Source organism: Chiloscyllium plagiosum, chromosome 40 (assembly GCF_004010195.1).
Source record: "Chiloscyllium plagiosum isolate BGI_BamShark_2017 chromosome 40, ASM401019v2, whole genome shotgun sequence".
NCBI classification, from domain to species: Eukaryota; Metazoa; Chordata; class Chondrichthyes; order Orectolobiformes; family Hemiscylliidae; genus Chiloscyllium; species Chiloscyllium plagiosum.
This window is the reverse complement of record NC_057749.1, coordinates 19,426,661-19,438,318: the sequence shown is the minus strand read 5'-3', so window position 1 is coordinate 19,438,318 and position 11,658 is coordinate 19,426,661. Positions and strand designations below refer to the sequence as shown.

General features: G+C 43.6%; 1 protein-coding gene across 2 annotated transcripts in view; it reads left to right on the top strand.

The window, feature by feature from the left end:
• LOC122542596 (sorting nexin-27-like) overlaps positions 1–11,658 on the top strand; it is a 126,694-nt gene that overhangs the window by 97,690 nt on the left and 17,346 nt on the right. For both annotated transcript variants that reach the window (XM_043680539.1, XM_043680540.1), the window contains exons 8-9: positions 5,456–5,545; positions 9,769–9,918. In XM_043680539.1, coding sequence (XP_043536474.1) covers positions 5,456–5,545; positions 9,769–9,918 — 240 coding nt within the window. The remainder of the gene's footprint in view (positions 1–5,455; positions 5,546–9,768; positions 9,919–11,658) is intronic.

Below are 11,658 nucleotides of genomic sequence, written 5' to 3'. Positions count from 1 at the left end.
CGATGTATCTGGAGGTTGGTGGGGTGGTAGGTGAGGACTAGTGGGGTTCTGTCCTGGTGGCGATTGGAGGGGCGGGGCTCAAGGGCGGAGGAGCGAGAAGTGGAGGAGATGCGGTGGAGAGCATCGTCAACCACGTCTGAGGAGAAATTGCGGTCTTTGAAGAAGGAGGCCATCTGGGTTGTTCGGGATTGGAATTGGTCCTCCTGGGAGCAGATGCGGCGAAGGCGAAGGAATTGGGAATATGGGATGGTGTTTTTACAGGGGGCAGGGTGGGAGGAGGTATAATCTAGGTAGCTGTGGGAGTCAGTTCCGCATTGGTAATTGAACAGGAATCTGCTTCAGGCTCCTCCAGAGCACAATGAAATGAACCAGAAACACCACTCACTACTTAAAAGTGTGGCATTGTTTACAATCAACTGAAAAGGTATTTTGGGTCTCAGTTTAATTGCTCAACTGAAAGATAGCGTCTCCAACAGCACAGCATTCCCTTAGTGCTGGATTGGTGAGGCAGTCTAGATTTGAGTTAGATTTCTGGAGTTGAATCTGAACAAGGGAGTCGCGGAGGGAGTGGTCTTTCCGGAACGCTGATAGGGGTGGGGAGGGAAATATATCCTTGGTGACGGGGTCCGTTTTGAGGTGGCATATGTTTGATGCATATGTTTGTGTGTTAATAATTCCTGATCTTAATCCTGCAGTGAGATACATTGGAGCGTAGTCCCTTTCCAACTGTGCTATTTTCTCAAAAAAAAAGTTCCTAGACTTGTGGCAAGTTCCCAAATGGCAAGCATCCAACAATAACTGTCCTTGTATAGTGCCTTCGATGTCCCAAGGTTCTTCACAGGAGCATTATCAAAAATATTCAACACCTAGCTAGTTGCAACCTTATGATGCAGAAAAGCTGAGTTGGAGTAAGGAATTAACGGAGGATAAAGAAACAGAGAGGATCTCAAAGTTTAGTGCAGAGGTTTGCAACCTGTGACTCTTCGACACTTTGTCTAACTTTGTCTTTACCAGTTGAAACAGTAATATTTTAAAAAAAAATTTTTATTATGCAGGTGAAAGATTAATCATTATGCTGCATTTTAAAGGTTGAAATGGTAATTTAATTTAACATAACGCTCTGTATCCGTGGGGGTAGTATAGCTAAACATGGTATCAGAAACAGAAATTGCTGGAGACACTCAGCAGATCTGGCAGCATCTGTGGAGAAGAAAAGTGAGTTAAGGTTTTAAGTCAGTAACCCTTCAGATGGTTATAGATAACTCTGGTTTGAGGACCTAGTCTTGCGGTTGTAGTGATTATTGTTTTGATTATGTCAGAGACAATAAATTATTCATAATTTCCTATTAGAAGCTTTTATTATCTCAAGAATAAATAACTGAAGAAATTGTTTTAATTCCACACAAACAATTTCACTCAGCATTTTTCACAAAATCATAACAAATGAATAAATCAGAATTCTATCTATTGTAGTTTTGATTTCTTTTCCATTGTAACATAAATTTAATATATATATCTTGCTTGGCCATTTGTCAAATATTTGGTTTAGCAATGTAAAATTCCCAACCTGTGACGCCGCCCCCCCCCAAGAAGTTTTTATTTTAGGCAAATCTTTTTTTTAAGAGAGAGCTTTTTTTTTGAGAATCTGCAAGATGGCGGCGATTCTGTAGAACTGCCGTGTATGGCTCTGCCTAACAGCCAAGGCATATTGATGTTTTTTGCCATCCCTGGCCAACTTATGTTGAGGAACTATTAGCTTAAAACCTTATAGAACACATTCATTAATACTTGGGAGTGGGAAGGATGCCAAAAGGAAAAGGAGCGAGCAAACAGCAGCAGGGAGGACACTCCCCTGCAGCACCAGGCACACCAGTGGCCACAGCATCAGCCTCTCCTGAAACCCCAGGGGACCTGACAGACTCACGGGAATTGGTGGCAGTGATGGTGAGACTTACCTCGAAGGTTGGGGCTGTAGTTGAGATCCGTGAGGAGATCTGTGCTCAGGTCCAACCTGGGTGCACCTGGAACATCAAGGGAAGTCATTTGCCTGTTAAAAGGAAAAAAAATACTTTCTAGCCTGAAGAGGGAAAAGGTTGATATCACTTTGTTGCAGGAAACCCATCTTGATGATGGGCAACACCTGAAGTTACAACAGAGGGGTTATGACCGGGTATTCTTTTCATCCTTTTTTACTAAAAGTAGGGGAGTGGTGGTACTTATCCAGAAAAATCTTCCATTCACATTATTAGAGCAGGTGAAAGATGAGCAAGAACGGTTTGTGATACTCAAGGCCCTGATACATGGGGAGGAATATGGCATTTTAAATGTCTCCTGTCCTCCGCATCCCCTCAAATCTTTGGTGAGCGACTTTGGAACACAGCACATTATTGTAGGAGGGGGACATTAATTACCTTCTGGATCTGACAGTGGACGGGATGCCCAGTGGACCCCCAACTATTTCTTTGCAGGCCAAGCAGGTGACTGACTTATGTGAGGAGTTGGGGCTGGTGGATATTTAGAGATGTCTTCATCCTACCGGCAGGAACATCACCTTTTTTCAAACCCACATAAATGTCACTCGAGGATTGATCTCTTTCTGGCTCCCTCGACCCTTCTGGATCGATTATGGGTTGTAAAATAGCTGTTTCTGATCACCCAACGGTATGTTTGGAGGTTAAGGCCAAGAGTGAGGGGCTAGGTTTGTGGCACTGGCGTTTGGACCCTTTTCTCCTTAAGGATTCCAAATTTGTGGAATACTTTTTGAATGAGTTTCAGGAATTCTTGACTATCAACTCAGGCACGGCTAGTTGTCCGTCTATGCTATGGGAGACCGCTAAGGCCTTTGCTAGGGGATTAGCTATTCCCTATTTGGCTAGCAGGAAATGACAGAAGGGGGAACAGCAGTGTCCGCTTGAGATGCGGTTGAAATCCACCGAGGTGGCACATTTTGCACAGCTTTTGGTGACTAAGCTACAGCAAATCATGGCCCTCTGGGCTGTCTTGAATTCAGTACTGACACAAACTGCAAAGAAAGAACTTGCCTTTTTTTTAGGCAAAGGCTGTTCGAGTATGGGGATAGGCCAGTGAAGTATTTAGCATATCTGACTAGGAAAAAGCATGCTCCCCGATCCATTACTGCAATTAGAGACAGCACTGGGGGTCCTTACATACGATGCCAAAAGGATTAATGAGGCTTTTCGGAGTTTTTACTCTGAATTGTATCGATCTGAAGGTTGTGAGGACAGGTGGGCTAAAATAGAAGGGAGAAAGTGAGGACTGGAGATCGAGTCAGGAGTGTAGTGCTGGAAAAGCACAGCAGGTCAGGCAGCATCCGAGGAGCAGCAGATTTGACGATTCGGGCAGAAGCCCTTCATCAGGATTCCTCGGCATTTTTATTACGCCCATATTTGATAAGTTATTTCGGACTCACTTGCTAATTTGGACTAACTTCGCTCACGTGCTCGACCATATTAGGCAGGATCTCCAGAGATGACAGGCTTTTCCAATTTCATGGTTGGGCTGAATAACCCTCATTAAGATGAATGTCCTTCCTCGTTTGCTTTATCCCATGCCTATGCTCCCTCTAATGTTTCCAGGTCATCGCTGTGGAAACTTATGGGTTGGTTTCGTTCCTTTGTCTGGCTTTGTGGGTGGCCCCTCCTTAAACTTACTAAGTTGCAGTTGCCTAAAGGATGGGGAGGAGTTGATTTCTTAGACATCAGGAGGTATCAGTTGAGTTCCCTGCTGTCCTTTGTGTGCGATTGGGCAGGTGATGATCCGGGCTCGATATGGCTGCATATTGAGGCCTCCCAGGCAAAGTGCCCTCTTATTAACCTGTTTATGGATAAGATGAGGACCGTTATGGACCATGGCCAGAACCCCATTGTTATTAGTACAGTCAAGGCATGGAGAACAATATGTCAGAGTGAGGGTTGCTTATCCAAGACTTTGCCACTTACGCCCATAGTTGGTATGCCAGGGTTCTGACCAGGGATGATGGACTCAGGGTTCAAACTATGGGCAGCGAGAGGAGTTTCCAGTCTGGGAAACTTGTTTGAGGGGGAGGTTATGATGTCTTTCGAGCAACTGAGCCGCAAATATGAGATCTTTGCCTTTTTTTTTCAGGTTAGGGATTTCATCCAGAAGATGACTGTGCTTTTCACTAAGCCCTGTAAGCCTGATAAAGGTTGTTGCTATGTACCATAAGCGCCCTCTCGGTTAGTGCCCTCTATCGCCTGCTGGGTGGCAGGGCCTGGCAGGATATTAATTGGTTATTTTAGGCCTGGGAGCAAGAGCTAAGAGTGGAGATCTCTTCTGAAACTTGGAAGGACATAAGGGAAAACATGCAAAAGATCTAATCCTGTAATAGGACAAGCGCTATCCAGTTAAATGTTCTGCACAGGATTCATCTGGCATCGGACTATCTGGCGAAGGGACATCTTCAATGTGTCCCAAATGTGAAATAAGTGTAGATACTCTTGCCGATTGTTTCTGGACATGCCAGAGGCTCCATGTTTATTGGAGCGCCATGGCTGGAGTGATGGGGAGGGTATTGAGAACCGAAGTTAAAGTAGACCTGATCTCTCTCCTGAATTTATCATCTTCAGATGGGCATGGGAAGAAACTATTTAATCTTGCTTACAGTGCACAGAAGAATATTCTGATGAATTGGGTGCCTGAGAACCCACCGGGCTTGCTGGGATGGCAGAAATTGATTATGGAATACATTCTCTTGGATTTTTTTTACAAACATGGTGCACTACACAATAGACCTCTTTTATAAAATACGGCAGTCCTTTTTGAGTTATTTGGATATAGATTTGTCAGCTATCTTAACTAGGGCATTTGTTTAAACCAGGATGGTGTGGTTTGCTGAGCCCTGGGCCCTGGAGGGGGGCTCCTGAGTTAATACGGGTACATATACAATTCTCCCGTTTTTTTTTTGTTTGGGAGCTTTGCTCCGAGCATAGCTATTTTGTGTTTTTGTGTGTTTTTTTTTGTTTTATTAGTCGCTTACATATTTATTGGTGGTGTTTTGCACAGTTAGGGTTTTGTATTATAGGGTAGTTAGTAAACAGTAGTTGTATTGTAAGTTGCATTTTTCTTTATTGTACTGGTATTTATTATTTGTTATATTTTCAATAACTTTATATTTTTATAAAGTCAAAAAATTTGTTTTCTTGCTAATAACCATATTTACCAAAAAAAAGCTTTAAGTAATAAAGGCTCTTGACCTCCACTGTAAAATTCAGGCAACTCTAGGCACAACTGCCTATGGAGGAGCAGGTCTGTTGAAGAGGGCAGAGTTAAAGGCACAAGTATCTTTATGTTGTAGGCATTTACTGATGGAATAGTCGTATAGAATTTTGTGAAAAGCTATTTTATTCTGTGTGGTAATAATAACTGCAGGTCTGTGTGTCACTGCCATAAGTCAGCAGCTGTGTTGTAATTGCAGGCCGTGGAGGACGTAAAGAAAGGGCGGATTCGCGTCGGCGATAAGTCATACCAGCTTCAGAAACTGTCGGAGCAGCACAAAAAAGTCATGGTAGGATCCTGCCTGTTTGTTTAATATTTATGCGTTGACAAAACAGGAAAATTTATCGTTAGAACTTGCAGCTTAGAATGTTAGTTATCAGAAATGGCGCACAGGAAAGGACTTGATTCAGATATTCCACTTCCAAAAGGCTAAGGCTTGAACCAGTTCTTCCAATGATAGTCACCTTGTGAATTGTTTAGTACCTTCAAGGGGCAGTAATTCCCAGTGGATTTCAAGATGATGACAACTGATATAGCGCAGCCGTAGAGTTAGACAAAGATGACTGAAGCTGTGATTGAAGTCCTGGGTATTGAAAAGGGGAAGAGGGTGCATTTCTATAATACTTCTCACTTCCTACAGACATTACAAAAGGGTTTACAGCCAGTGAAGTACTTTGGAATCTATTTATGTCATAATTAAAAATCACACAACACCAGATTGTAGTCCAATAGGTTTATTTGGAAGCACTAGCTTTCGGAGCGACGCTCCTTCATCAGGTGGTTGTGGAGAATAAGATTGTAAGACACAGAATTTATAGCAAAAGTTTACAGTGTGATGTAACTGAAATTATATATTGAAAAAGACCTGGATTGTTTGCTAAGTCTCTCAGCTTTTAGAATGACCATGTTGGCTTCAGTTCTTTCGTATGTAAATCGCAAAACTTTATTAAAAAAGTGAACTTTACATTCTCAAGTGAACTTTAACAATTGGTGCCATGTCGGCCCAGATAAAGTATTGAAGGTGTTAGCTCCTTGTGAGGCGTCTGTGCCACAATGGTCAGACTGATTGATTCTAATCTAAAAAACGGATTTACAGAATCTTACATGGCTTCATGCAGTTTTTGAGTAAAGTAAATATAATTCTGCAAGTACAAATTCAACCCACAAACTTTTATGTGTATGTGTGCGGGGTTAGGAGCCTCTGTTTGGTCTCGCCAATGTGCCATGTCTCAGGGCATCCTTGTCTGCAGTGTATGAGAGATAGACAATGTTGGCCAAGTGGCATGAGTCCCTGCCATGTGCATGGTGGGAGGTGTCCGTGTCAACACTCTGACACGTCTTACAGCGTCTACCGTGACAGGGTTGCATGGAATTCTCCTGAAAGCCAGGCAATTTGCTACGAACAATGATCTGTTTGAGTTTTGGTGGCTGTTTAAAGGCGAGGTGTTCATCCTCATTGATAATGTGTTGCAGGCCGTGAAGAACATGGTGTAGTTTTTCTGCTCCTGGGAAGTACTGGACAACGAAGGCAACCCTGTTGGTTGCAGTACATGTCTGCCTCCTGACGAGGTCATTATAGTTCCTCACTGTGGCACGTCTGAACTGGTGGTCGATGAGTTGGGCATCGTACCCTGTTCTTAAGAGGGCATCCCTGAGTACTTCCAAGTGCCCATCACGTTCTTCCTCCTCTGAACAAATCCTGTGTATGTGTAGGGCTTATCCATAGGCGATGGATGTTTTAATATGTTTCCAGTGGAAGCTGGTGAAATGTAGCATCGTGAGGTTATCCATGGGTTTGTGGTAGAGTGAGGTGCCCATCCTTGATGGACATGCACGTGTCCAAGAATGAGACAGATAGTAGAGTGTAGTCCATGGTGAATTTGATGGTGGGATGAAACTTGTTGATATCACTGTGTAGTTTTTTCAGTGATTTCTCTCTACATTGATACATTTCTCCAACTTCCACTCAAATCATGAAAACAGCCTTCCCCTATGGATAAGCCCAATGCATACACAGGATTTGCTCAGATGAGGAACGTGATGGGCACTTGGAAGTACTCAGGGATGCCCTGTTAAGAACGGGGTACGATGCCCAACTCATCGACCACCAGTTCAGACGTGCCACAGTAAGGAACCGTAATGACCACCTCAGGAGACAGACGTGCTGCAACCAACAGGGTACCCTTTGTTGTCCAGTACTTCCCAGGAGCAGAAAAACTATGCCATGTTCTTCGCGGCCTGCAACACATTATCAATGAGGATGAGCATCTCGCCAAGACCTTCCCCACACTTCCACCTCTTGCCTTTAAACAGCCACCAAACCTCAAACAGATCATTGTTTGTAGCAAGCTGTCCGGCTTTCAGGACAACTCCATACAATCCTGTCTCATGCAAGACGCTGCAAGAGTGTCGACACTGATACCATCATTACGAGTGGGTACACCTCCTACCATGTACGTGGCAGGGACTCATGCCACTCAGCCAACGTTGTCTATCTCATACGCTGCAGACAAGGATGCCCTGAGACATGGTACATTGGCGAGACCAAACAGAGGCTACGGCAAAGGATGAATGGACACTGCAGAACAAACAGACAAGAGTGTTCCCTCCCAGTCGGAGAACACTTCAGCGGTCCAGGACATTTGACCTTGGATCTTCGGATGACCATCTTCCAAGGCGGACTTCGGGACAGGCAGTAGTGAAAAGTGGCCGAGCAGAGGCTGATAGCCAAGTTCGGTACCCATAGGGATGGCCTCAACCGGGATCTTGGGTTCATGTCACACTACAGGTGACTCCATTGCACTTTATATACGCACGCATGCACGCACTCACACCCACTGTCATACACTCACACATACACTTCTACACACACGCTCTCACAGATTTAAACCCCTTTACACACTCACACCCTCTCGCAGACACTTTGTGGGTTGAATTTGTACTTGCAGAATTACATTTACTTTACTCAAAAACTACATGAAGACATGTAAGATTCTGTAAATCCGTTTTTTAGATTAGAATCAGTCTGACCATTGTGGCACAGACGCCTCACAGGGAGCTAACACCTTCAATACATTATCTGGGCCAATGTGGCACCAGTTGTTAAAACTCATTTGAGAATGTAACTTTTTAAAAGAGGTTTTGTGATTTACATACGGAAGAACTGAAGCCAACATGGTCATTCTAAAAGCTGAGAGACTTAACAAACAGTCCAGGTCTATTTCAATATATATTTTCAGTTACATCACACTGTAAACTTTTGCTATAAATTCTGTGTCTTACAATCTTATTCTCCACAACCACCCGATAAAGGAGCTGCGCTCCAAAAGCTGGTGCCTCCAAATAAACCTGTTGGACTATAACCTGGGGTTGTGATTTTTAACTTTGTACACCCCAGTCCAACACCGGCCTCTCCAAATCATGTCATAATGTTGGAGTTGCAAGTTTCCAGTTGTACACAGGAATAGGTCAGCCTCAAACTGGCCATTGTGCTGCTACCTGCTGAGTTACTGGGAGGTTTTGCACCTTCTGCTTGTTTAAAACAACACCTGCAACTGAGATGAAATTTGCCACTGTATTGTCCAGCCCAGTACATCAAGGCTGTTGAACCCACAGCACACACAGGAGAACCAGCTAGTGTTCTGCTCTTGGGTGAGAAGGTTGGACAGTCTGTCTTCCCTACAGTCCCTTAACAATGAAATAAATGACCTGATGATCTGTTCATGAGTGGCATAGAGCAGCATAGTGGAGTGTTTCGGGGAAATCCTTCCAGGGCACAGATGGCCGTGGAGACCAGGCCATTTAAGACTGGGATAGATAGGTTCTTGAGTATCAAGGTGATCAAGGATTATGTGGAGAAAGTGGGAGAATGGGGTTGAGAAACGTGTCAGTCATAATTGCATGGCGGAGCAGACTTGATGGGCTAATTTCTGCTACTGTGTCTTATGGCTTTATGCTTTCTTATGGATGAGGCTGAGATTGAACGCAGAGCTGTGAGGGATAGCAGAGAATGACTGGCTACTTGAACTAGGAAATAATGTCAATGAAGGAACTCATGGACGAGATATGAATTCCATGTATTGATGAATGGGGAATTATTGGGGGTCGGCAGAGATAGATAGATGAGGCAGCAAGTGCAGGATTAAGAACGAGAAACACTGAATTTATATTGTTCCTTTCACATTGTAAGGATATCCCAAAACATTTCTAAGCCAGTGTTGCTGAAAACGATTATTCCAGTATTGCCACTGTGCAGTTGTGGGATCTTGCTGTGCACCCATTTGCTAATGTGGTTAGCCACACTTCAGTTCATAGCTGGCTGCAAAGCATTTTGGGATTACTTAAGGTTCTGAGAGGTACTATATAAATGCAAGTCTGTCTTATTAGATTAGTGCAGATTTGAATCTAGTTCGAGTGATGAATTGGATTAAACAATGTTGGGCTGGTGGGGGAGTGGGATTTGCTGGCAGGCCATTCATTAATCTGACACTAAATATCTGTCTATTATTGCAGTACCTGAACATGATTCGGACTTGTGAAGGCTACAATCAGATAGTTTTTCCACACTGTCGATGTGACTCTCGAAGGAAGGGCCACGTGATGGCAGCCATTAGCATTCAGCACTTTAAACTCCATGCTTGCACAGAGGATGGACAGCTGGAGGTATGTGTGTTCAGATGGGATGCTGATGGGGCTTTATTGTCTCATTGTCTTAATGGACTGTCCTGCTATTCCCAGTCATAGTATAAACCATCTTAGTGAGTGGCACTCAAATCCCCTATAGGTTTGTACATTACTGCAGCGCAAGAGGAAGCTGTACAGCCTGTGGTGCCTACACATGTTCTTTGAAAGTTATCCAGATAGTCCTACTCCCATGCTCAGAGTCCAGGAAATTCAATCATAAGATAATTATTCCATTCCCTTCTGAAAGTCATAATTGATACTTTAACCACCCTTTCAGGCAATGCATTCAGATTACCATAACTCATGAAAATCATGGAACTTGCACCCATGTTGACCATGCTGACAGTAGAAGCTTTATTATGGATGCTATTGAACTACTTGAGTATTGTTAGAGCTGCAGTCACTCGGGCAAATGGCAAGTATTTCTGCAAACTTCTGATTTATATCTTCTAGACGATGGACGGGCTTTGTGGAGATGAGAGTGAGTTATTTGCTGCAGAGTTCCTTGCCTCTGACCTGCACTTCTAGCTATACTGTAGTTAAATGGCAGTTTAGTACATTTTCGGATCAGTAGTAACCTGATAACAATGTTGACTACTATTTTGAACACATATATTAAAACTTAGTTTGTTTCGCTTGGTCTTGTACATACTGGTGATTGACAGCCTGAGCAGTTCCATGGGGAGAGAAATGCTAGTGTATCTCCCAACAGCTCCAAGTAAACTGTTGGAGTAAATATCTTTTATGTCTCACTTACTCCTGAGCACGGTGGTAGTTGGTTACCTAGTTAAGCCAGACCACTCAAAACATTCTTAAGTGGGCAGCCCAGACCGTAACTTTGCAATTTGTTTCAGTCAGTGTACAGTGAAAGCTACCCATAGTAAGTTAGCTAGGTTGAATTCCAGGTTTTAAAACTGACAAAAATGAATTCACAAAATTAATAAATGAAACACAAAGAACAGAATATAGAATACCCACAGAACTTAGACTATCCCAAACTCGACTTAATTATGCTGTTCTGCATATACACAACAGTCCCACTAAACAAACTCCTTAAACACCAGCAAAAAAAATGAAACAAAGGGTTACAGGTTGAAGTTAGAAGGGCAGAAGGAGAGAGAGTCCAGCAGCCTGTTTTCACACAGCTTCCCCACCCCCATCCACCTATTGTACTCTTTGCTACCTTCTCCCCAGCCCCACCCCCCTCCCATTTATCTCTCCACCGTGGAGGCTTCCTGCCTTCATTCCTGATGAAGGGCTTTTGCCCGAAACATCGATTTTCCTGTTCCTCGGATGCTGCCTGACCTATTGTGCTCTTCCAGCATCACTCTAATCTAAACTCCACAACTGAACTGACTCACCAAGACTTCAGCTTCCAGAGCTGACCTTTCATTATACAGGTCACTTCTAAAGCATAAGCTTTAACCTAAAGTCTCATTCCTTTGTATATAAACAAAAAGGCCTCCCAATACCCTTACACCTCTGTACCAAACCCAGCCGATTCGGAGGCTGGAGTGTTTTATGACCCTTCTGAAAAAAATCAAAGACACAGTATCCTTGAGAAAAGGAACAGCTTTTAGATAAAGGACCAACTTTGTGATTCTCTGTCCCTCTCTCTGTCCCTCTCTCTGTCCCTCTCTCTGTCCCTCTCTCTGTCCCTCTCTCTCTCTCTCTCTCTCTCTCTCTCTCTCTCCCTCTCTCTCTCCCTCTCTCTCTCCC